The 26,732-nt window shown below is 36.5% G+C and overlaps 1 protein-coding gene and 2 long non-coding RNA genes across 5 annotated transcripts; 2 read left to right on the top strand and 1 right to left on the bottom strand.

Annotated features, from left to right (window-relative positions):
• The first annotated feature begins 17,242 nt into the window (after positions 1–17,242).
• Positions 17,243–18,751, top strand: LOC127150752 (uncharacterized). Of its 2 annotated transcripts, XR_007823309.1 has the most exons (3): positions 17,243–17,394; positions 17,641–17,690; positions 18,495–18,751. It is a non-coding gene; the product is annotated as an uncharacterized LOC127150752 (long non-coding RNA). The 2 variants fall into 2 exon arrangements; XR_007823308.1 differs by having other exon boundaries at positions 17,243–17,690.
• Positions 18,752–18,826: 75 nt separating this feature from the next.
• On the bottom strand, positions 18,827–20,672 carry LOC127150753 (uncharacterized). The gene is made up of 3 exons (XR_007823310.1): positions 20,533–20,672; positions 20,083–20,228; positions 18,827–19,221 (listed from the first exon to the last, which is right to left on the bottom strand). It is a non-coding gene; the product is annotated as an uncharacterized LOC127150753 (long non-coding RNA).
• An 89-nt stretch (positions 20,673–20,761) lies between these two features.
• Positions 20,762–26,354, top strand: LOC103486033 (uncharacterized). Of its 2 annotated transcripts, none has more exons than XM_008443831.3 (6): positions 20,762–21,042; positions 21,501–21,606; positions 22,438–22,676; positions 23,165–23,250; positions 23,336–25,163; positions 25,431–26,354. In XM_008443831.3, the coding sequence occupies exons 3-6, from the start codon at positions 22,523–22,525 to the stop codon at positions 26,093–26,095; spliced, it is 2,733 nt and encodes a 910-aa protein (XP_008442053.2). In that variant the 5' UTR covers positions 20,762–21,042; positions 21,501–21,606; positions 22,438–22,522; the 3' UTR covers positions 26,096–26,354. The 2 variants fall into 2 exon arrangements, with proteins under 2 accessions (XP_008442053.2, XP_050945317.1); XM_051089360.1 differs by lacking the exon at positions 20,762–21,042 and adding an exon at positions 21,142–21,199.
• Positions 26,355–26,732: the final 378 nt, after the last annotated feature.

The raw sequence follows: 26,732 nt of genomic DNA, 5'->3' as shown, positions 1-26,732 counted from the left end.
CATAGAAAGAGTGAGTATAAACATATACTCAGTAAGGGATCTACTACTAGTCCCGTTAGGTATTTGTTAACTTTCCATTAGACTGGTGATCCTGTTGGACCACGCAGTTATAAAAAAGTAATGATCCCTATGGACATCCATGTGGGTACGACTCTAATTGACAAAGTTAACAAAACACTCTATCCATAGCATGTAGCACATCATAACATGACATGAGCATTGATCATAACGTTCTAAATCATGAAATTAATATTTCATGCATTAACGTTAACATCATCAGTTATCATCATCAACATAACTCACTCATAACTATCAGTCATTGTCATTATCATTAACATAACTCAGTCATATTGTCAATCATCATCAATACATTATGCATTTTAGCTACATTAGTGCATAATAGAAAAATCACATGCAAACTCTTACTTTAGTATGAGGGTCTAGTAGGAGAATCTCTTACCTAGAGATTAGCTTAATCCAAAGATAGTCCTAACAGCAATAGTCAAGTTTTCCAAGAATAAATCCTAAACAGTAAGGGAAAAATATACTAAATTCAATAACTTAACAGTTGCTTAAAGATCCAAAACCATTTAATTCAACTTACACAAAGTTGAGGTTGAATCCAATTTATCCTTGGTTTAGGAAAAACTACAGCACAAACTCCCAATTTGATCTAACCAGTCCGTTATGAAAAATAATCCAGTTTAATCCAAAATTAAGTTATTTAGAATCCAAAATTAATATTTGATAAGTATACCTAAAACCCAATCAAACACTCACCAAAACTTACCAAAAGATAGGAAAGAGGCCCAATTTGGCTCACTAGGCTCACTAGTGGCTTGGCTAACAAAGAGAAGATGACTCAAGAGGGTTAAGGCACGTGGCTCAAGCACAAGGGGTGCCTCGGCTTACAGCTTGTACATGTGGCTCAGGTGATGGTACGTGACTCGAGTAGAAGAGAACGACTCAGCTTATACGCGTACACGACTCAGACGAAAAGGAACTTGACTCGGGTACTTAAAGGAGAGCCTTGCTGGAGACGTACGACTCTAATAGACGAAAAGGAAATTGCTCGCAAGAAACTCAACTCGGCTGGAGACATTTGCCTGGTGATCGACGACTGTAAAGGAGACGCGACCGGCGACGTTGACAAAGGAAGACAACGATGGAATGACACGATGGTGAGCGACGCGCGACGATCGGCTTGCGAAAGGAGAAGTAGCTCGGTACTTTTAGTTGGCGATAATCGACGATAGAAAAAAAGGATGGCTTCGAGGGTTGACGGCACGCGATTAGCTTTGACAATAAGGCACGGTGGACGACAGGCTAAGCGGCGGTGGCAGAACTAAACTTGGGCAGTTGGGGTTTTGTGGGTGTGAGGAAGAAGATGAATTAATGACCATTCTCGAGGGCTTACTTAAATAAATATTATTATTATTATTATTATTTTATTTTTTACTTTCCCTTTTTCTTCAATCTTTTTCAAACAAAACCCACACCTTCTCTCTCTTCATTAAAATAAATCAAATCTCATTTTTAAAACTCAAATATGCTTTTTCCTCATTAACTCTTCCCATCAAATCTTCTTTTTATCTTTTCTTCTTTTCTCCCAAAATAATATATTTTTTCTTAAATAATTATATTGTCCCCAATAATATAATTATTTTTAACATTCTTACAATTTAATTAGTTATATATACACATATATATAATTAATCATAATTCCCTCAACTTCACCAAATATAAAATCAACTAATCACATTCTACTTAAAACAAATCTTTCATAACACCAAAAATTTCAAATCTCTAAACTAACTAAATATTTTCCCAAAATATTGAATTAATCCTATATCCTACAAAATCAAACAATTTCAACAATTAACTCAAATAACACCTAAAATAATTTCAACATGGTTAAACGTAAACTTAAGAAAATTAAAATTAAAATTACCTTATTTTAGAGCGTTACAGTCTTCCCTCCTTTGAGATTGTCTTTGAAAGTTTTAATCTTCGAATAACTTGAGATACTGGCCTCTCATGTCATACTCTCTCTCCTATGTGGCCTCTTCAACCTCGTGATTTCGCCAAAGAACTTTAACCAGTGTAATTCCTCTATTACGGAGAATCTTGACCTTTCTTGCCAAAATCCCAATGGGTTGCTCCTCATAGCTCAAATTCTCATTAATTTGCAATTGTTCAAAGTCAACTATATGTGTCAGGTCTGCTACATACTTCCTCAACATAGAGACATGGAACACATCATGAACAGAAGAAAACGATGGAGGCAACGCCAAACGATAAACTACGGGGTCAATCCGCTCAAGTATCTCCAATGGCGCTACAAAATGTGGACTTAACTTTCTCTTCTTCTAAAATCTCAAAACACCCTTCATAAGTGCTACTTTCAGAACAACCATGTCTCACATCAAACTCAAGATCCTTACGTCGTTCATCAGCATAACTCTTCTGTTTGCTCTACGCTGTCAATATACGAGCTCTAATCTTCTATATGGCTACATTGATGGTCTGAACCAGCTCAGGCCCTAACATTCTCTGCTCACCAACCTCACTTCAACACACGAGATTTACAACACTTACCATACAGAGCTTCAAATGGTGCCATGTCAATGGTAGCCCAATGGTTATTATTATAGACGAACTCCATTAAGTACAAATGAGAGTCCCAACTCCCTGAAAACTCCAGCACACAAGCTCACAACATATCCTTCAAGATTTGATTCAAACGCTCTGTTTGACCATCGGTCTGAGGGTAAAAACTTGTGCTGAAATCTAATATCATGCCCAAGGCAAACTGAAGTCCTTTCCAGAACCTTGAAGTGAAATGAGCATCTTTGTTAGAAACAATCGATACAGGCACTCCATGTAGTCTCACTATCTCAGTCATATATAACTATTTTCACTTACTGGCAATAAGTGGATTTCTCTGGAATGAAATGGACTGACTTCATAAGTCTATCAACCACAACCCAAATCACTGTATAATCCTTTAGGATCTTTAGCAGTCCTGTGATGAAGTCCATAGGCACATTCTCTCACTTCCACTCTAGCACACTCAATGGTTGTAACAAACCTGTTGGCTTCTGTTTTGGTGCCTTCACCTAATGGCACACCAAACATCTACTAACGACATCTACCACTTTTTTCTTTATATTTCACCACCAGTAAACCTGCTTCAAGTTTTAGTACATCTTTGTACTTCTAGGATGTATAGAAAATAGAGAACTATGAGCCTCAGTCAAAAGCTCTGTCTTAACTCCACTGTCTGCTGGCACGCACAACCGCTTCTTAAACATAAGGCCATCATCAGACGATATGGAGAACTCTTCATCTTGCCCTACTTCTACTAGACGACGCTTTTCAACCAAATATGGATCATTTAACTGAGCAACAATAATCCTCTGTCTCAACGTCGGTTGCACTGACAACTGAGCTAACTGTAAGGTGACTTCTCCTACTGAAACTGCAATCTCAGCTCTCTCAAAGTCTTTGTGCAACGGAAATTGCTTAGTAATAAGTGCTGCTGAATGTGATACCTTTCTACTAAGCGCATCAGCTACCATATTCGCCTTACCTAATTGGTACAAAATCTCACAATCATAGTTTTTTACTAACTCAAGCCATCTTCTTTGTCTCATGTTTAACTCCTTCTAAGTGAAGAAGTATTTCAGGCTCTTATGGTCATAAAGATTTGTATCTTTTCACCATACAAATAGTGTCTCCATATCTTCAGTGCAAAAACCACTGTTCTAGCTCTAAATCATAGGTAGGGTAGTTCTGCTTATGACTCTTGACGAGAGGCAAAAGCAACCACCTTACCCTGCAACATCAAAACACAACCCAATCTTTTCTTCGAGGGATCACTATAAATCACAAAGCTTCCAGATCCATCTGGCACTGTAAGGACTGGTGCAGTAACAAGTTTCTACTTAAGATCTTGGAAACTACACTCACATGCTGGGCTCCAAACAAAATGAGTCCCTGTCCTGGTCAACTGATTCAAAGGACTAGCTATACGCGAGAAATCTTCCATGAACCTTGTGTAATAACCTATTAAATCCAAAAAACTACGAACTTTACTAACTGTAGAAGGTCGAGGCCAACTGGTAACAGCTTCAATCTTTGTTCGGTCTACAGAAACTCCCTAACTTGATACTACATGGCTAAGAAAAAACACCTTTTTCAGCCAGAACTCACACTTGGAAAACTTAGCATATAGCTTATTGGCTCGAAGAGTCTCTAAAACCTGATGCAAATGCTCTTCATGCCCAACTTCTGTCTTAGAGTAAACTAAGATATCATCAATAAAAACTATAACAAAAGTGTCTAGGAAATCCTTAAACACCTTGTTCATCAGATCCATAGATACAACAAGAGCATTTGTCAAGCCAAAAGACATTACAATGAACTTGTAATGCCCATATCTAGAATGAAAAACAGTCTTAGGAATATCACTGTCTCTAATCCTCAACTATTGATAGCCTAAACATAGGTCAATCTTAGAGAATACAATGGCTCCTTGTAACTGACCAAACAAGCCATCAATTTTGGGTAACGGATAACGATTCTTGACTGTCACCTTATTCAGCTCTCTGTAATCAATGCAAAGGCACATTGACCCATCTTTTTTCTTCACAAACAGTATTGGTGCTCCTCAAGGTGGCACACTAGGTCAAATAAAACCCTTTTCTAGCAACTCCTGCAATTGAACCTTGAGCTCTTTCAGCTCAGTTGGGACCATTCTATAAGGAGCTCTAGATATAGGAGTCTTCCTGGAAGGTGGAAGTCCTAGAGCTCATCAGAAAAAACATCAGGGTATTCTCTTACCACCGGTTCAAAGGACAAGGAAACTTTAGGCTCTTTGGTGTCTATTGCGCTAGCCAAGATACTCCAAGTACCCTGGTTGAGTAGCTTACTGGCTTTCATAGCTAATATGGCTTTGGGTAGGACCATAGTCCCTGCCCCCATATACTTGAAACTAACCGTTGAATGAGGGTTAAAAACTACCTCCTTAAGGGAATAGTCTATACTTGCATGGTTAGTAGATAACCAATCCATGCCTAGAATTACATCAAAATCTTGTATGTCTAAAACTAGCAAAGTTTCATCTAACACATGGTTTGTTATCTATATTTGACATCATCTTATCTTTTATTTGGAAAACATAACTTTTCTAAATGGAGTAGGAAAAAATAATATGTTACTCAATGGTTCTATCTCTAAACACATATGCTGAACAAAAACTGAGGATGTAAAAGAATAAGAAGACCTAGAGTCAAATAACACAAATGCAAAGTGCCCCAAGATTTGGAGTGTACCTGTCACCACAGTATCAACTTGCTCAACCTCCTGACGAGTAGTGGCAAATACTCTTTCCTGCTGGGAAATGGAAATTTGGTTCGAGGTAGCCACAAATAGTTTATGAGGACAAAAGTCAGTTATATGCCCTGGTTACTTGCGCTTATAACAAACTCCACTTCCTTCTAAGTAACATCCTCCATGAGATCTCCCACAGCTACGACAGGCAGGCAGTCTTTCAAGGCCTTCCCTGCTGCATAATCTCCTGACGATGCCGCTGAAAAACACCACTGATCTTAGATTCTTCTATGGCACTATAGTAGGCTGCAACTCAGCCTTCCTCTTCTGACCTGCGGTTGACCCTTTTCCTACAGCCTTGAACGGATCTACTCTCTCATGTAAACTCATATCCACTGTCAGGCACAGTGCATCAGCGTGGGTGGTTAGCTTGAAGGCTCAAATGAAACCTTGAAGGTCTAATCTAAGACCGCTAACAAATTTGTCGGTCCTGGTAGCCTCATTTGCTACTACCTCAAGAACAAAGTGGGACAACATATCAAACTCTGTATCGTATTGCTCTACAGTCATATCACCTTGCTCCAGGTTTAGGAACTCTTGCAGCTTAGCATATCTCAGGCTGGTAGAGAATAATTTTGCATAGAAACTCTCCTTGAACTACTCCCAAGTTATCTAGTTGACATCACCACCCAGCATCCTCTCTATAGTCTTCCACCAGACGGTGCCTCTATCCGTCAAAAAGAATACTGCACGCTGAACTTTCTGGTTGTTTGGACACTTCATATATCGAAAGATGGTTTCTACAGAAGTCAACCATATCTGAGCCACGGTGGGATCTTCTAAGGACCCGTCAAATGTCTTAGGGTTATACTTCCTGAAATCTCTCAAAATCTTAGCCTTTGCTGACAGTTGGTTTGGCACGTTCTGGAGTTCCACTAGAGTCTGAGCAAGGGCTGGCGGGATCAGTTAGGCAGCATGAAACGATGCCAATGCATCTCGTAGCATATCTTGGTACCTCTGCTCCATTGTAACGAGGTCTGCCTGAGTGACAAGTGCAGTAAGGTTGACAACTTGCACCGCAGGTTGTTCTCCAGGTTGGGTACGTCCAGCTCCTCCATCTCCCCTGCCACATGTACAAGTACCTCTATGTGGCGGCATTTTTCCTAAGTTCCACCAGAAAAAGTCTTTCATAATACAATCATAATATTCATACTTTATCTAGTTTAATTCAGGCAATGTCATAAACATATGCATAATCATAAGTCATAAAACATACCTGACGAGCGACAAATGATCGTATTAGCCATAGGAGTAAAAACAAAAACAAAGTCAGTTTGCATAACCTAAAAACTTAGGCTCTGATACCAACTGTAACGATCCAACTCTTTATACTAAGCAGAGATCATTACTACTTAAAGAAAAATAAGAACTCAAACATGCATTAAAATCATAACGTAAAGTAAAAATAAAACTCTTTTACTGAAAACCTCAAACATGCATTAAAATCATAAATAAATAAATAATGTAGAAATAAATCTAAAATAAACTCCTAATTTGGGTCCTATCTACTTTTAAAGAAAATAGTCAAAAAAAAATACAAAAATACTGAAAACATAACTGTAAAGTAAAAAGCAGAAGCAAAAAGTTTCCCTATGGCACATCATGGTCACTTATTGTCATTCGCCAACTTTCCTCTGCCCTTACCTCAACCTCTACTTGAAAGATTAAACATAGAAAAAGTTACTGAGTATAAGCATATACTTAGTAAGAGACATACTACTAGTCCCGCTAGGTGTCTATTAACTTTCCATTAGAGTCCTGTAAAGAAGTACCCCTAAACTGGTGCGTTCCCGAACACACGGAACCTAATGATCCCGTAGGAACATCTCTGGTCTTCGGTGAATCCAAAGGAATACCTAGGACAAAACTGGTCCTCGATGATCTTGAAAGAACACTTAGGACAAACTGGTCTTAAGTGAACTGAAGGAACACTTAGGACAATCAGGTTGGAAGTGACTCCGTCAGACCACTCATATACATAACATCTCATAAGACTGGTGATCTCGTCGGATCACGCAGTCATAAAAAGGTAGTGATCTCTAGGGACATCCATGTGGGTATGACTCTAATAGACAAAGTTAATAAAATACTCTATCCATAGCATGTAGCACATCATAACATCATAAACATGGCATGAGTATTAACCATAACTTTCTAAATCATGAGATTAATATTTCATGTATTAACATTAACATTCATCAGTCGTCATCATCAACATAACTCACTCATAACTATCAGTCATTATCATTAACATAACTCAGTCATACTATCAATCATCATCAATACATTATGCATTTTAACTACATCAATGCATAATAGAAATCACATGCAAACTACTTCAGTACGAGGGTCTAATAGGAGAATCTCTTACTTGGAGATTAACTTAATCCAAAAATAGTCATAACTGCAATAGTCAAGTTTCCCAAGAATAAATCCTAAACAGTAAGGCAAAAATATACTAAATTCAATAACTTAACAATTGCTTAAAGATCCAAAACCATTTAATTCAACTTACCCAAAGTTGAGGTCGAATCCAATTTATCTTGGTTTAGGAAAATCTATAGCACGACCTTCCAATTTGATCTAACCTATCCATCATGAAAAATAATCCAATTTAATCCAAAATTATATTATTTAGAATCTAAAATTAATATTTGATGGGCATACCTAAAACTCAATCAAAGACTCACTAAAACTTACCAAAAGATAGGAAAGTTGCTCAACTTGGCTCACTAGTGGCTTGGCTAACAAGAAGGAGATGACTCAAGAGGGTTAAGGCACGCAACTCAAGTACAAGTGGCGCCTCAATTTACGGCTTATACGTATAGCTCGGGTAGAAGAGAACAACTCAACTTAGACACGTACACGACTTAGACAAAAAGGAACTTAGCTCGGGTACTTAAAGGTGAGCCTTGCTCATTAGAAGCTCGGCTCCGCTGGAGACTTTGGCTGGCAATCGACGACTGTAGAGGAGACGCGATCGACGGCGTTGACAGAGGAAGACGACGACAAAACAACATGGCACGGTGATCGGCTTGCAAAAGGAGAAGCAACTCGGTATTTGTGGCTTGCGACGGTCGACGAAGGAAAGAAAGGATGGCTCCGATGGCTGAAGGCACGCGATTGGCTTCAACAACAAGGCACGGTAGGCGGCAGGCTAAGCGGCGGCGGCGAAACTAAACTTGGGTGGCTAGGGTTTTGTGGGTGTGAGGAAGAAGATGAATTAATGACCATTCACGCTTCTCGAAGGCTTATTTAAATAAAAGTTGTTATTATTATTATTATTTTATTTTTTACTTTTCCCTTTTTCTTCAACCTTTTCCAAACAAAACCCACACCTTCTCTCTTTTCATTTAAAACAAATCAAATCTCTTTTTTAAAACTCAAATACCCTCTCTCCTCATTAGCTCTTTCCATCAAATCTTCTTTTTATCTTTTTTCCTCCCAAAACAATATATTTTTTCTAAAATAATTATATTATCCCCAATAATATAATTATTTTTAACATTCTCACAATTTAATTAATTATATATACACATATATATAATTAATCATAATTTCCTCAACTTCACCAAATATAAAATCAACCAATCACATCCCACTTAAAACAAATCTTTTGTAACACAAAAAGTTTCAAATCTCTAAACTAACTAAATATTTTCCCAAAATATTTAATTAATCTTACATCCCACAAAATCAAACAATTCCAACAATTAACTCAAATAACACCCAAAATAATTTCAACATGGTTAAAAGTAAACTTAAGATAATTAAAATTAAAATGGACATTACATTGATACATTCTTTATTCATCCTTACTTATAATATTTTTTTCGAACCAACTTGGTAATTGGGGATAAATCTATAACATGTATTATTTGAACAAAAAAGTTATGGTTAATTTAGGGCTTCTACCTATTAATATATAGTCAACCATTTACCGATTTGCTCATTATGAACTCCAACGTTTAACGAATAACAATTACATCAAACTTAGTATTATAAAACCTCACCCATCAATCTTATCTACTTCAGCCAAAGTAAGATAAACCCAATTGAAAAACAATTTACAAAACGAAAAACCTTTAAGCGATAGATATGTATAAAACTATCTTACAAAATAGACATGTAGTATATTTCTTAGAGTTGTCTAAAGAACTTTTTTCATGTGAGTTTAGGATGTTGGTTGATTTTGTTCATAATAAATCCATTTTTACACTTCAAAAAACCCTTATAAACCTTCAAACATGTCAATGGCACCGTTAATGCATAAAAAACACATGCAAAAGACATCTTTGAATTTGAAATAAAATACATAATCAAATTCAATTTAAAATCAAAAGCATATTAAGAAAAAGTATAATGTAAATCAAAAGCATAAACAAGCCAAGTACATCAAAGTTGCCTAAAAAACACATGTACAAAACAAAATGGTTCTACTTTAAGCCAGAATGACCGCTCAAACCAATTCAACCCTCAAATAAATAAACATAAAATCAAATACAAATTAAGTGTTCAACCCTTAAATTAATAAACAAACATTTCAAGTACAAATTAAGGATATAGTTTTACCTTAAGGTCGATGAATGGAGGTGAGATGATCGACTGGAGAAGCGAGTGGCGAATGGTCGTGGGATGACCGACGGTAGAAGTGGGCAGCAATAGTGGTGGCACGACCGACGGTTGCAGCGGCGAAGGTTTCCCACAGAAACGAGTCTTGAGCAAGAAAATTTCCCTTTTCAAGTGTAGATGCAAAATTTAGAAAGGTTGGGGTTTTTTAAACAGTGGAACTGTCAACGCTTACTTAATGCATCGACGGATCCACTCTCTACCGACACCTATAAAAAGGCATCGGTATTTAGCACACTATTTTTTAACCGCTTACCTCAAAGGCATCGACAAAATGTTCAATCTCCTGACACCTCAAGTATGTCATTGGCGACTGTGCATTATATCCCAACATCTATATGAGTCGTCGACATAAACCCTATCTCCCGATCAATTTTATGCCGACGACTTTGTTAAGCGTTGGTAGATATGTTCTTTCTTGTAGTGCACGTCTTTCTTTTTTCAGGTTAAGTATTACTTCTCTTTCATCCTACACCAAAATAATTTTCCTTCAAACTTACTCTCGATCGAAGACCTTTAAACATCGTGAAAGTGAACTTAGTTCGTGGTGTTTGTTTAACTCGATGATATTTACGAGGGTATCTTGGTCATTCGACAATTTCAATTGGATTGGACTTTTAATTTGTCATTTCTTCAAAATTTTAAAGTGTTAAATCGTGAACTCAATTTTCATTTTATATTTTGCTATGAGTGCAAGTGGATCCTTAATTTTTGGTTGTATAATAAATGGGCGACATTCAAGGCCAGTTACAAGACATAAATCTCTTAATTAAGGTGAGGCGTACTCAGTACCCTTCTAAAAAGAACATCAATCATTCATCCTTCCCATTTTCTTCGATAGCCTACTTATTAGATGAACAAGAAGGTGTCCTTGAAAAATGCTTACTCCAAAATTTAGAAAATAGCCAAATTGTCCACTCCTAAACATGTCATGTTATTCTATACGGAGTGTTTTTAGTAAATTGTCTATAATTTCAATCTTTGAATAGTAATGGACTTTGATTCCTTGGGTTAGAGTGTCCTGTAAAAGTATATTGATAGTTTATTAGTTGTAATAAATGAGTGTAGTAAATATTACCATAAGGTTACCTCATTTTTTTTGTCTTTTTTCTCTTGTTTTCTGGTAGACTTTTCCTCGATCTCTTTTTTCTTTTCTTTTGTTTTTTAGTTGACCGTGGTCTGTACATTAAACTGGATTGTGGGTTCAATAGAAAATGAGAAATAAGAATAATATAACAATATAAAAATCTATGGTTAATGTACAGTTTAAAAAATCTATTATTTTCATAAAGAATCTAGGGAAATTCCCAAAAATAGGTTAAAAAAGGAGGGTTAAATGACTTTTGAGATAACTTTTCAAAATGAAGACTTTTAGGACAATTTAGATGTGAATGGACAAAAATGCCCTTCATTAAATTTCTCTCTCTCTTTTCCTTTCCCTCTTCTTACGTCCGCTTTCCCTTCTCTTTCGTGTAAAACACCTGAAGTAAAAAAAAAATCTCCTTTTGTTGGCTTTTGAAATTTCCCGCTCTGCTCTTCGAAGATACTCCGACTGTTCGTCGGTCCTCTAGTGCATTTCGTCGCTTCTCCTTTTCGAACCATTCAATCAACTTTGAGCGTTTTCTCTTATTTCAGTGAGTTTTATCTCTAACCCATTTTCAATATATTTGTTGTAAATGTTTGGTTTAGGTATTTGTTGTGAGTTTCATTCGTCTGGTTTAGGCTTTTCTGGAATCCACTTATTTGCTGGAAATTAGTTTAGTCAAAGTTTGGTTTAGGTTCTTAGAAAGTTAAACGGGTAGTGAAATGAATTGAAGTTAAATATAGTTGGCATTTTGCTCCTTTTTCTTTGGATCCCTTCTTTAACTCTGAATTTGTTCCCTTTTTGTTCAGACTTCAATTATGACATCGACATCGACCGACGGACCCTTGTACAAGATTAATCCTTCTCATCATTTTTATGCCCTAGTAAGTTGTTTGTCTCATTTAGAAAAGACAACACATAATATTAAGGCCAAACTCAAACCCAATCAATTAGGCTTATTTAGGAAAACAAAGTTTGGGCACTTTTTGGACCTAAATATTGTCTTTAATGGGTCACTCATCCACTACTTATTGTTAAGGGAGGTGGAAGATGAAGGAAAGGATTATATAAGTTTCTTACTAGAGGGCGTTGTTTGTACTTTTGGTAGGAGAGAGTTTAACATCATAACCGGTCTATGGGGTCCTAAAGAGGAGTCTATTCAGTTGGTTGGGAATAGTAGATTATTGGAGAAGTTTTTCAAAGACAATGAGTGTATTTATGTAAGCGACTTGGAGGATATATTTTTGGAATACGAGGATGATGACGATGATATTGTGAAATTAGCTTTAGTCTACTTTATAGAGCTATCTTTGTTAGGAAAAGATAGGCGAACCAAAGTCGACATTGGTTTTTTCAAGATTGCTGATGATTGAAATACATTTAATAATTATGATTGATGTGGGATTGTTTTTAGATGCACGCTAAGTGCCTTGAAAAGAGTCTTGGACAAGCAATATGCCAAGGGAAAGAAGAAATCAACTAAGATAAAAAGATTTACTATCAATGGATTTCCGCATGCATTACAGGTATGTGACTTCTTACTTCTTACTTCAAAACTTATGCATACATTTAAAATTAAATGATCGTTTAGTTATTTTAAACGATCGTTGAGTTATTTTAAACGACAACGATCGTTTAGTTGTTGTTAAACGATCGTTTAGTTGTTGTTAAATGATCGCTTAGTTGTTTTTAAACGATCGTTTAGTTGTTTTTAAACGATCGTTTAGTTATATTTAAACGATTGTGAAACCACTTTTTTATATATCTATATATATCTTGTGCCACTTCCTAAACTTGTTTGTCAAATGTGGAATAGGTTTGGGCATATGAGTCTATACCAACCATCATTGGATGTGGTGTAGATAAAGTAAACGATGATGCCATACCACGAATGCTGAGGTAGGTGTGCCAACAATCACCAAAGTCCCAAACTATAAGCCAGGTATTTGACTCGTCAATGGTAAGTAGCAAGCAATAGTAACTAACTTAAGGATCGCATGATTTTGTGCTTATTTCTTTGTCCTAAATACATTTGCCTTTTTCTTTTTGTAGTTGATAATTAAGGCGGTCATTGAGATGACACCTGAAGAGGAGCAGTTGAAAATTACTTCAGGTGAATTTTTCGAAATCCTCCGCTCATCTATCATTGTTCAGTCAAAGAATGGTGGTTCAAAAAGAGGAAGAGAAGTTGTTAATTGATGAAGGTGACTTCAAAAAGAGTAAGAAACAGAAGTCGAAATCTAAGATGAAAAAAGCTATTCAGAATCTCCAAGATCGAGTAGCGGTTATTGAAAGGCAACTTACTAGTATAAAATTAGATATTGACGAATTGAAGGGCATGATGTCAACCATATTGAAGCACATTGGACTTCAAAGAAAGGTTAGGAATCAAACTGTTAATTGTATTGACGTTAGTTGTTTCATATTTGGTAATTACTCATACGTTAAGTTGCATGTTTTCGCTAATCTTGATGTTTACTTTCTATTGTTATCCACACTAATTCACTTTGAGGTTCCATAGGGTGACGAAGGAGACTGCAAGGGGTTTGAAGGCTTAGTAGATCATACACTAGAAAGTAAAGAAGTGGATAATGCTAAGACCAAAGATGTTGACACAGGCGGTACCCCTAATTGGTTGAGGATGTCAAAGGAGGATGACACAAGTAATGGGGCGAAACACATTGAACTTAAAAAGAAGGTTTGGTTCCATGTTCTTGCTAATATTGATGTTTAATTTCTATCATTATCCACACTAATGCATTATGAGCTTCCATAGGGCGACGAAGATGTTCACACCGTCGGTACACCTCCTTGGTTGAGGTTTAATATTGAGTTACAGAAGCCAATCGACGTGTTGGAGAAGAAGGTTGAGATTGGTTTAAAGGAGCCAATAGATGTTGTTGACGATGAGGTTGAAATTGAGGACAGTGGGAAAAAACTTCATACTCATTTTGATTTAGACGTAACAGAGATAGAACCATTTCCCACTCAACGACCACACGTTTGGCCCGCCCATAGGAAGCGTGCAAGTGTTGGACACAAATGCCGTGGAATGCAGTCAATATGTAGATTTACGACCTCCTCCTTATCTAAATCTTTGACATGAAATTGGTAACAGTCAATTGGGTTGACCTTCATTGTCAAAGCTCGTTCTTGTTTCTTTTGAATAACTAACTCTGCCCATTTGGCCAATGTAGACGTCACTTTAATGTCTTCTTCTCGACGCTCCCAAAACCAACGTTGTAGCAAAGCTCGAACATGTTCATGGAATGAAGCAATAGGCAAATCTCTAGGTTCTTTCAGTATAGAATTCATGGACTCTGCTATATTTGTTGTCATCATGTTATATCGTCTTTCTGGATAGTGAACACGAGATCACCGTTCTATTCCAGCATCATTTAAATATTTCCCGAACCATTATGAAATGCAAGAAGATGTCTCCACGCTTCTAGAAATGTTGATTCATGATATGTTCTCGATGCATTGTAAAACAAAGTAGCGACCGTGTCATTCTTATATTTTTCATGCAAATTTTGAGTCAAATGTGGGACACAAAGGTTGTGGAATGCAGAGGGGAAAACTGATGAAATATCCTTGGAGAAGCATGTTTTCCGATCTGTCACGAAGCTTAGATTAGGCACCTCCCCTATTGCACCTTTCAATTTTTCTAAGAACCACTGTATTGAGTCATCTGTTTCTCTATCAACTACTTCAAAGGCTAAAGGATAAATCTGATTGTTACCATCTAAACAAACGGCCACTATCAACTGACCTCGATATTTGTTCTTAAGAAATGTTCCATCCATGACTATGAATGGTCTAATGCAATTTAAGAATCCTCTGACACATGGACCAATAGCCATAAAAAGATATTTAACGAAACGATCATCTTCGAGTTCCATGTGAAATATTGTACCTGGATTTGTAAATTTGAGTGTTTCACCATATCTACACAAAAGATTATATGACTCTTCAAGAGACCCTCGCACTCATTCATAAGCATTTTCTCTGGCACGCCATGCTTTTTCATAACTCATATTTATGCCATAGTCTTGCCTCATGTCTTCTATGATATCACGTGGTTTGTATAGGCGACCGGCTCCCTTGAATTTGGACTTTATTAATTCTCCAACAACCAAGATTTTGCTTGCCTATGGTCACGATTCAGCAACCAAGATTTTGCTTGAATTTGACATACTTTTTAATCTTGAATATATTTGAATCCTTCAGTCTAACCGCTCGCAATCTCCAACCACACTTGTTGTCAATGCATCTAACAAAAAGAACCTCTTTTGTAGACTTTTTTACTTCAAACTGAAAAAGAAAAATTCATTGCCAACACACTTAATCTCATTAACAAATTTCTCTTGCAAAAAAATATTTGTCATACATCCAACTCCTCACTTGTAGAGCTTTCTTCGGACCAACCACTTCCTTTTGTCTTCAACTTTCGATTAAAGGAGTTGTAGTCAACTTTACCTTTTCCTTTGCAATCTTTTGTAGGAGCATCTTTTTGTTGTGGGATGTCAAACAATTCATTGTTCATCTCAACTGACTCCTATGTAAACGTATCATCTTTTGAATGATATGACTCATATGATTCCCATATAGCTGAATTGGTCCCTATCATGTTATCACACAAGCCAACCTGAACTTCACCAATATCAACTTCATTGTCATGTAATGTATCCATTCCAAAAGGAGGATGAGGGTTTAAATTTTGAACTTGGTTGCTCCCAGATACTGAATTGTAATCTTTGTTTAAGATTTTCTTGCTTCGATTGCTTGTAGGATCAAATGATAGGTATAGGGGGACCTCCAATGGATTTTCACTAAGAATATAAAACTTCAAATCACGTTCTGCCACAACTCGTGCATGGTATTCGCCTGACGGTACTAGCAATGGACTCCTGACCTGGTTGCGATCTTACTGTTGATCTAATGGGTTGACTAGGTATTCTCTGGCTCTGTCTCTAAAAAACACTACCATAACTCACGTTCCTCGATGCTTGGCCTCCAGAGCGATTCTTAAAATCTTGACGGCTTGAAATATTTATCCCAGGCGTGAACCTCCGCTGCTCACGGCCTCTAAATCCACTAGCTGTTGAAGTCCAACGACTAAGCTCCACTGCCGATTTCTCTTCTGTTATACTCTGCTCCCCACGAAGGGCAGTCTCCACTAACTGAGAGAAATTCGTCCACTTAGCAATGGCTGTAACTAGGGTACGTATTTCAAAACGCAACCCTCTTTCAAACCTTCGGCACCTGTCACTCTCAGAAGCTATAATAACGTCAGCATACCGTGAAAGCTCGGTATACTTCCTCTCATACTCAGCCACTGAAAGTGATCCTTGTTTCAACCCCAGAAATTCATCCCTCTTGGCTTCGCAGTATGTGCTGGGATAATACTTATCTTCGAATATGCCTCTAAAAGTCTGCCAGTCTAAAGCACGTGCATCACTGCATCGATATTTTCTTGGTTTAATTTCTTTAAATGTGGAAAAAAAAAAAGAAAAAAAATGGAAATTAAGTGTAAATATAAATATTAATATTTATATATTAAATAGTTTTATTAAATTAATTAAAGAAAAGAAAGAAAAGAAAGGACAAAAAGAAGAAAAGGAGAAGAAAATTTCATTTTCTCTTTTCTTCTTCTTCTTCTCTTCCCTTCACCGCCAATATTTTTGAAGACATCCAAGTTCCATTTTATTTTTTTTGTTCTTATTCCTTCTTCAATTTGCAGAGAACTTCTAAGAGAGAGTTTGGAAGAAGAAGAGAAATTTTACTAGAATTTTTAGGTTGAAGAAGAGGAGGAGAACTCAAGCAAAGTGTATCAATGGCTGAATTTTAGTTCATTCTGCACATCACTGGTTTTTAATTCGGTTTGAACTCTTCAAAAGGAATTAAGAGGTGAGATTTACATTTACTGAAAGTTAACTCACTTTTAAACAAACTTTATGAAGAACGTTGGAGCAAATTCGGATTTTCATTTGGTGCTTTTTGATGAAGAAAACAGGGCAGTTGGTTTTCACTCGAAATCAGGAGGTCTCTGGTTTTTCTTGTATTTCAGAGTGTATCGGTGGAGTTAGAATTTCTATTTGGTATGGTTGGAAAGCTTATTCAATTTACTACAACTTTCACGAAGAAATTGTAAACCAAAAACGACTAAACATTGGTTAAATTGTAGGAACAAGTTAAAGAGGTCGTGTGCGCGCGATTCTGGAAGTGGTTCTGTTTTGAGGGTTATATGTGTTTATGCACGGGGAATCAGATTTATATGTCTTCAGGTAAGTTTTAGAGGATCTCAAAATGAAGAGTTTGATATAAAGAACACTCATTTTTGTTAAGTATTGAAAAAGTTATAGTTCTTTGAATTTTATGTTAGAAATCTGGAAATTTTAGAGAATTGTTGAGATAGGATTTTATTTCTTAAGCTTTGTTTTCGTGAGCGTCATCTCTGGTGCGACATGTTATGTATATCTTTAGGAAACCAGAATGTTTAAGGTTTTAATACTCGGTTGGGTTGTTGGCAGGCCGAGAAGAATTAAACCGAGCTTATAGACCAAGGATCTAGCCCAAGACTGTGAGTGATAAATCCAACTTTGAAATATTTTCCATAATTGTTATTATGATTGAATGCGATAAATGTTTATTTACGAAGCCATGAAAGGTATTTGAATTTCATGACTATTTTCAAGTATACATTTGGAGACTAGATTTCTTAAAGAAATTTATGCTAGCACGTAGATATTAAATGTTTGGAAAGTATTTAAACCACAATATTTTAAGCAAAGCATGAATTAGTATGAAGTTTTGTTTTAAGAACTACAATTTTCCACGAAACAGCTGAGTAAAGTTCGAGTTTTGTGTAAAATTTATAAGCAGGCATGTTTTAATATTTTATGATGATTTATGAAATTTTCATTAACTACATGACTGAGATCTTGAGCCTGAGGCTAGAGATTACCATGTGCACACTGGTTAGATTTCGTTGTTGACGTTGAGTGTACTCCGTAACAACGATGCTGTCGTGAGTGCTGGGCGGGCCCCACTACGACAAAGACGATGGGAGTGCTGGGCGGGCCCCACTACATCGTAGTGCTTGTAAACGTTGTTGTACTAGGTGTACCCTACACAACGTAGATTCGTCATGTTAGTTAAAATGCTTCGATATACTTGATATGCCTTGCTAGATTTCAATGATGAACATGCTGAGTATTTAAGGAAGCTATTCTTACTATTACACATTTACATTTACGACTTGTATAAACAGATTTATATGTGTAAAGTTTTCACGTGCTCTTATCTTTAAATTCATAGTTTTAAACTGAGTCACTCACTGAGCTCCATAGCTCACCCTTTCCAAAATGTTTTACCCATTTTCCAGGTAGAGATCGACTTCCCGGTGCCTGATAGACTGCCTTAGTCTGCGGAAGCTTCATTATCGATTGCCAGTACGTGTTTTGAGTTGGGCATAAAGTCTGTTGTGTTGTGATGTATTCACACCCTTGTATGTTATAGATACTCCACAGTTTGTATAAGCTTTAGGAGCTGTAGTTGTGTAAATTTTTTTGGTTATATTTTGATTAAGGTGTCTTTAGGTTTACTCGTGAAATTGGTAAATTTTGAGGTACACTTCATGTATGTGTTTGACTAGCTGTGTTTGACTAGCCTAGGATCCGATGTGTTTTGTGGCATGTACAATAGTTTATATACTAGATTGGCAAGTTCATCACATGAAATTTTTAAGAAGAGTCGACAGATACAGGTACAGAATAACGTTGTTCGTCGCTTCACGCCATCTTTCGGTCTAAGGTAGCAGGTAGTCCGGGAGGGGGTGTGACACGTTCATTACTTAACTCAAATGGAGGAGCTTCCTTTTCTCCTTTCATCTCATATATATACATCTTATCTTTATGTCGAACTTTGTAGGGTCAACTTCTACAAGGTCATATAATTCATCTTGTAAATCTTTGTGTGTTATTTCTTTACTGATAACGATGCCTTTTAACAATCCTCCTTCATATTTTCTTCGTTTCTCATCCCATGCACCACGGTAACGCACTAAAATCCGAACGTGTGTCATCCTTAAACTACCTTAAGTTTTTTAGTTCCTGCAAAAAGTGATTTGAACTTAAGAACCTACAAGATGCGTGCGAGATATTTACGAGATGCAAAGAAATAACAAAAATAACTGCGAGATGTGTGCGAGATACGTGCGAGATAAAGCATGAAGGCCTAAGAGACTTACTAAACATGCAAAGAATAGCTATAAATGGATTAGGAGGTGTACCAATTTGATTTTGAAATAAATAGTGAAAGTTTGGAACGTGCGAGATGCGTGCGGATACGTGCGAGATAAAGCATGATGGCCTAAGAGACTTACTATACATGCAAATAATAGCTCTAAATGGATTAGGAGGTGTACCAATTTGATTTTGAAATAAATAGTAAAAATTTGGAACGTGCGAGATAAAGCATGAGGGCCTAAGAGACTTACTAAACATGCAAAGAATCGCTCTAAATGGATTAGGAGCTGTACCAATTTCATTTTGAAATAAATAGTGAAAGTTTAGAACGTGCGAGATGCGTGCGAGATAAAGCATGAGGGTCTAAGAGACTTACTAAACATGCAAAGAATCACTCTAAATGGATTAGGAGGTGTACTAATTTCATTTTGAAATAAATAGTGAAAGTTTGGAACGTGCGAGATACGTGCGAGAAAAAAAAAACCTCTATTCCTTATGTTCCTATTGCTTACTCCTCCTCTATTTGATTCAATTAAATCCTCTAGTTCAATTCATTTTTCACTACCTATTGAACTTTCTAAGAACCTAACCCAAACTTTGACTAAACTAATTTACAGCAAATAAGTCCATTCCAAAAACCAGACAATTACGGATAAACTAGCAACAAATACCCCAACCAAACATTTACAGCAAATAAATTGAAAATGAGTTAGAGATGAAACTCACCAAAATAAGAGAAAACGCTCCAAGTTGATTGAATGGTTCGAAGAGGAGCGACGAAATGCATTGGACGACCGACGAAGGGCAAGCGACGAATGGCCGAAGTAGCTTCAGGTGTTCTACGCGAAAGAAAAGAGAAGGGAAAAGGAACTCTACGCAAAAGAGAAGGGAAATCGATCGTCGAGAGAAGGGAAAGCGAACGTGAAAGAGGGAAAGGAAAAGAGAAATTTAATGAAAGACATTTTTGTCTATTCACACCTAAGTTGTCCTAAAACTCTTCATTTTGAAAAGTTATCCCAAAAGTCATTTAACTCTAATTTTTTAACCTATTTTTTGCAATTTCCCAAGAATCTTCAATTTTTGAACAAGATTTATGAACAGATTAAAGAATATGTGGTTCTTTTATGGAATAAAACAAGATGTAGAAGAAAGAGGAGAAGAGATGAAGAGAGATACCTCATGTTGCTGCGCTACTAATGAAGAAGAGGAACATCGCAACGACAAGTAAGAAATTTGGGGTTGAAACAGGACAGAAAGGAGTTGAAGAAAGAAGAAATTTGGGGAGGATTGCGTGCAAATGTTTTAGAAAATGAGGGGTAGTTTCGACTTTTTGTTATTAACAAATCTGGACTGGAAGTTTAAATTTGGGACTTTGGCAAATTAAGGGAGTGAGTGAGATGGGCATAATATCTTTTGCTATATTAATTCGCCTTGAACATTTTCGAGAATGTAGCTAGTCAATTGAGGCCGTAGGAAGAAGAATTGTGAGAAGAACTTAAAGTTTTCCTTTTGTCGATCCAAAAACAATGGAGAAGCATACACTTGTTTGGTTGCCAAGAAACAAACAAATCGCAGCCAACCCCAAGAAAAATACACAAAAATTTCAGGTGGGTCAACCGGAAAACAATTGTATTTGGAACCCATTTCCAGTTTCGACGACTTACCGAGGAATTTGGAAGTTCTCAGGTCAGTCTAGCCCCTCAATATTTCTAGACCTAATTTTTCAAGTGGGTCAGGGAAGAAGAAGAAGAAGAAGAAGATGTTTTCCTGTTTTTTTTTCTTTTTTCCTAACCCCGATTTGATTATGATTTCTAGAAAGTGGAACAGCCTAGTATTTTAGAAGGTTGCATCAAATTTGTTCCTTATAACTGTCGATTATTAGTTGTAAATCCTCAATAATATGTTTCTGCTCTTTATTTGGTTGATATACAAAGGATCAAGCCTTACCATTCCATGAACCCTATTAAATTTATGTATTCCAATAGCTTTGAGGGAACAGAAACCATGACTTGTGGATGGAATTGGTTATATCTTAATGTAACCTAACAGTCTTTGGAATTTCAATAATTTTGCCATCAACCCTTTGATCTCTCTGTAAACTATTGAACCTGTCAACTAACCCGTGTGTATGTGTGATTATGAAGATTGGGCTCTGAGATCGAGGTTATGGAATTTGGACCATGCGAGGAGATCATTTCCAGGACCAATTGGACCAGGATTCACCAATCTTGGGTGCTGTGGGACTCCATGGTTAGATATCATTACTTCCCCTGTGTTCTGAGATGATATTATTTTATTGATTCTTTGATATTTTCCTTGTTTCTGCTGTATCTTATGAGCACATGTCAAAAATGTTTTGGTAATAAAAAAAAAGAATAAAACAATAATGATTTTCTTTAGTCATAGCTCACAGTCATTTCAAGTTCTTTACCATATTTCAATGGTTTTACTTTTCTCCTCCTCCTCCTACCTATCTACCCTTTGGTTCTTTTTTTTTTTTTTTTTTTTTTTACATAATCATAACTTGGAGTAAACCTTCTGTTTTTCATAAAGGAAAAACCAATGAATTTCTTCTTTTCTCCTATATTTAAATGAAACTTGTTGTATTCTGTCTCATCTCTTGGAGCCACCTCCTTCTCAGCCTGCCATAACCTGTGAAACTTTGTTAGCTTCTGAAAGAAAGGCCCACCTTTTTCCTTTCTTCTTATTGGTATTTAAGGTTGAACTGTCTCGCTGGTTTTTGAAGGACACCACTGTTGACATATAGACCCTTTTCTTTCTCAGTTCAATTTCAACAGAACTGTTCGATTTGTACCTCCCTCCACTGTGATTGTTTGAGTACTCGAGTGGACCTGACACTTTGATACAATTCATGTCTGCTTGCCATGTTTGAGATTTGAGAAAAGAGCTATGCTGTTAAGATTTTTCCATTTAAGTCTTGTTATTTGGTGTTCTAATCTTGTGTAAATTTCTGAACTGAGAAATTTTGGTTGGGGAACTTTCCACGTCATGTTTAGTTTAGTTCATGTAAGATAAAATATTCAGTAGATTTTGAAGTGGTAGTTTCGTTTTTGCACATAGACCCCAAAGGATGATGGCGAAGAAAACAGGCTAAGCTTAATTTCCATCTAAGTGTGTGGAGAGACCTTGGTTCTCAGTTCTCATCATGTTTAAAATGGAAAAGCGCATCCAGCGCCAGGGCTCCAATCTGCAGTTTAACAAGAACGTTCCAGGCTGCTTCTGGACCATATTCCACACTGTTGACCACCATCGTTGGCATAACGTTAAAAAGATGCTTCCTTACAAAAAGCATTCAAGAAGTAAGTTTGGACACCTGCCGAAAAACTCTAATTTATTGTTTCTAAATTTTGTTCTGTCTCCGAAGTTTATGTTAGGCATAACTTCCTATGTTTTTTCGTTATCTGATATCTTCATTCACTGGAGTTACAAGTCTCAGTTTCATTTTATTTCTTTTATTATTTTGTTGTTGTTGTTGTTATTGTGTAGCCTATAGAATAAATCCTATTTGAGTAAACAAGTAAAGTGGTGCGGAGGGGGTGGGGGAAGTTATTCGTAGTTCTAACTTTCTGGTTAGAAAAGTTCAAATGTTGTGGAACTATTAATTGTTGAGAGGGGATTAATTGGATTGAGGAGAAAGTTAAATTGGGAAAATAGTTTCAAGCTGGTTTTCTTCTAAATATAGCAATGGTCACTGGGCCAACAGCATTCTATTTCAGTTTTTCTGTGAATTTAGTGACCTGATTTCAATTTCCTTTTCCAAATAATTTAGTTTAAACCTCATCTGCAGACAAGGGAGGTCCAAAATCAACTCGAAACAACCACCACGTTGCCAAAGTGTCAGGACAAAGTAATGATGGAAACAACCCTCTAATGGTAAGGTCATGGTGGTTTTATCATATATTAGTAGATCTTATTTTGTGATATGATTAGTTAACTTTGAATTTATCATGTTTAACAGTGTACTGCAGAGAGTTGTCCTATTGGCAGAAAACCTGGAGAAGCCCATCTAAATGAAGTGATAGCTCAAGAGATGTCAGAGGAAGAAAGCCAAAAGTTTTGGAAATTGAATTCCAGTTCAAAGCGAAGGTTGATTCGAACACAGTCTATACATCATATAGAGTCTTCATATTATTCTCCAGGATATAGTGATGAAAATGGAGACAACAGAATCACTTCTCGACAGAAAACTCCTGTGAAATTAGCTGCATCTGGAATGAGGAGTATTTCTCTGAGTGCCATGGATAACGAGGACTACATTATCCAGAGAAAATTTGATATTCGTTTGCCTTCTTTTACAAAAAAATCTAATGGAGTAAAGAAAAACTTAGAAGCTAACAAGATCAAGAGAAATGTTTCCTGTCGCTCATTTAAGGCAGACGCTCATATACAAGAGATATTTAAGGCAAATAGAAAACTTTTTGCTGAATTGTTACAGGGTGCACGTAGTAAAAACACTCTCCAAACCTCACAAAATAAGAAGTCCTCGGCAAGTCTAGCAAAATCAGGGTTCTTTCCTGCTCCTGGTTCAGCACAAAAAGGATACAAAAAACTTAGCTCACTCCTACACAAGCAGAGTGAGTCCTATCCAAAACAAAAATCTAATTCTCCCCACCCATCAGAGCTGGTTGAATCTGAATCTCCCAAGAATTTTCATGAAGATATGTCACCTCATGATTCTGATAGTACTTCACATAACATAAAACAACAAACAACCCCTTCTTCTTCAGGCTTGAATCGTGGGCTTAGGCGTGGAGGGTGGAATCAGTTGGTTGTCAAGCGTTTCAATTTTATTAAGCAGAAAATAAGGTGCTCACTCAAGGAGAGGAAGAGGGGAAATCACCAGAAAACATCTAAAGGAATACCAACCGTGCATTCCTCTGGACATGAACTTCCCCTTCACGGAGAAGAGGCTCGAGAAAGTATAGGAACTCCCACTAGTGAAAATGTCTCGGGCACTAGAGGATACAGTGAGACTGGTGAGAATGATAATCTCAGTAATGGAGTTCAGACCAAGACAGCTATTGCTTCACCAAATGCTTCTCTGGAAAGATATTCTCAACGTTCTGATGGCTCAGGAATTATAGGAGGATACAGTGAGACTGATAATTCTGGGAATGATAATCTCAGTAACAACGTTCAAATCAAGACAGGAACTGCTTCATTAAGTGCTTCTCTGGAAATATATTCTAAACTATCTGAGGACGGTTTCAATAAAAACAGAGATGCAAAGTGTTATCACTCACAAAGCTTTAGGCTGATTAGTGGGGAAAAGATACCAAATATAGAGGGGCCTAAAAAAAACTTTGGAAGGAATCTTTCTTTTTCTGGTATTGATCTCTTCTGTACATTATTTACTGACCCTCCTCATGCTGTTTCTCGCACAAAAAAACCAAAGAGGGGTTTGGAGCACTCGAGTACATATAATAATATTCAAACAGATGAGAATCCTGCCCATCTATTAACCGCACATGTATCTAAACCATTGGATAGCGATTCATCAATTATTATAGAAGAAGGGGATGACAATGTGCCTGTTGATTATTCAAGTAGTTTAAACGAGGTCATAAATGATGAGGGAACTGCCTGGGTATATGAGCACGAACAGAAAATAGCTCATCCAGATATATCAAATGGTAAACATGATCAAGTATCAGGTAGTGAATGCATAGTTGAAGATGTCAGGGAGATCGTTGATCATGTTAGTGATCTTTCACACATCAATCAAGTCTTAGAACTTGAAACTTTTTTTCAAGATGATGAAACTTCGTACCTCTCAGACTCAGTAGGTAAGTATGGGAAGCTATTCATAGTCTTTTGTCTGAATAATGCTCCTGTAGTTTACATTAAACATATACTTATAGCTCGTCTTAATACATCAATATTTTACTCTGTTTTTACAACTTCCTCCGATGAATTAAACTCCTAGGCATTTTACCTATTTAGCAAGATTATTCTATTTCTGTCAAACATCTATCTTCATTTATCAAATTTTCCGAAATTAACGCAACAATAAATAAAAAATGAAACTCATGTTTTTGGTTCAAATGTGTCAGGTGAAATACTAGATCCTTGGTGCAGTATTTATGAGCTTGAACTTTCTGATGACCAACCTAATGAGGCCAGAACAGAAGCTTTGCCAGCTTATGAAACCACTGTCAGTGAGATAATTGATGATGCTGAAAAGAAATCTTTCTATCTCCATCTGCATTCTGATTATGCCGACTTCAACTATATGAGGTATATTCTTCAGCTCTCCAGCATTATCGATGGTGATCACACAATAGAGCAACCTCTTAATTCTTTAACATTTGAGGAAGAGGAGGCTTACTTTTACAAAAAACTTGAATGCTATTGGGGGAAGGTTGACAAGGATTCTGATCATCAACTTCTGCTTGATTTAGTTTATGAGACATTACATAATATGTATGAAAACTCATTCACTGGTGTCCTGAAAACTTTCTCCTCGATGCACCAAATCCGTCCAATGCCACTTGGGCAATATCTTCTCGAAGAGGTTCAAGAAAAAGTTGCCTGGTACCTGCGCTTGGGACCAGAACTAGACCAATGTTTAGACGATGTGGTGGGGCGAGATGTAAATAAAGGTGATGATTGGATGAACCTCCAACCTGAAACAGAATTCATATCCCTTGATCTGGAAGATATGATTCTTGATGAACTTTTAGATGAAGTAATAAGTTTTAAGGAATTTTTTGGTTAGATCTTGTTGATATTGTATAGTGGCAATCTTCAAATCTGTGTACATATGTCCAACATCAGAGAGTTATTGCTAAGGTCCAAGTAGGTGAAAATGTAAAGAGAAAATAGAAACAAGCATAGATTGTTTTCTTTTTTGACTTCCCTAAACAGGGGGAGGGTAATGGATCTTGAGAATTTTTAATCTCATGCAATTATTTACACATTTGTATTGGAATACTCTTCTTTTTGTGTGTGTGTGAAAAACAATCACTTTTGAGTTATTTGATTCCTCCTTACCTTCTCTTCATTGTTATGAATTATAATTATCCATAATTTGAACTTCTCTTCTTGTTAAACGACCATAGATTACCAAATATCTCATACAAGTAGTGTTTGATTTCCATTTTGCAGCAAACATGGATAAAAGAAAATTGAGAATTTTATCCTATGAAACATCAACTTTTAGCAATCTCTTAGAAAAATTTCTTTAATTCTAGACTAGTTTTTTCCATATGCAACTTACAATACAAGAATTATCCATCTTGATTAAATTATAAAATGAATATTGGTTGGTTTTAATTATACTTTCAAACTTAGAAGTTTTCACTTTAATCCTTGAAAAGTAAAGTTTCTTTCTTTTTTCTCTCTCAAAACAACTT

This window comes from Cucumis melo, chromosome 8 (genome assembly GCF_025177605.1).
Source record: "Cucumis melo cultivar AY chromosome 8, USDA_Cmelo_AY_1.0, whole genome shotgun sequence".
Lineage (NCBI taxonomy): Eukaryota > Viridiplantae > Streptophyta > Magnoliopsida > Cucurbitales > Cucurbitaceae > Cucumis > Cucumis melo.
The sequence above is the reverse complement of the archived record's forward strand: the minus strand, read 5'-3'. Positions and strand labels throughout refer to the sequence as shown.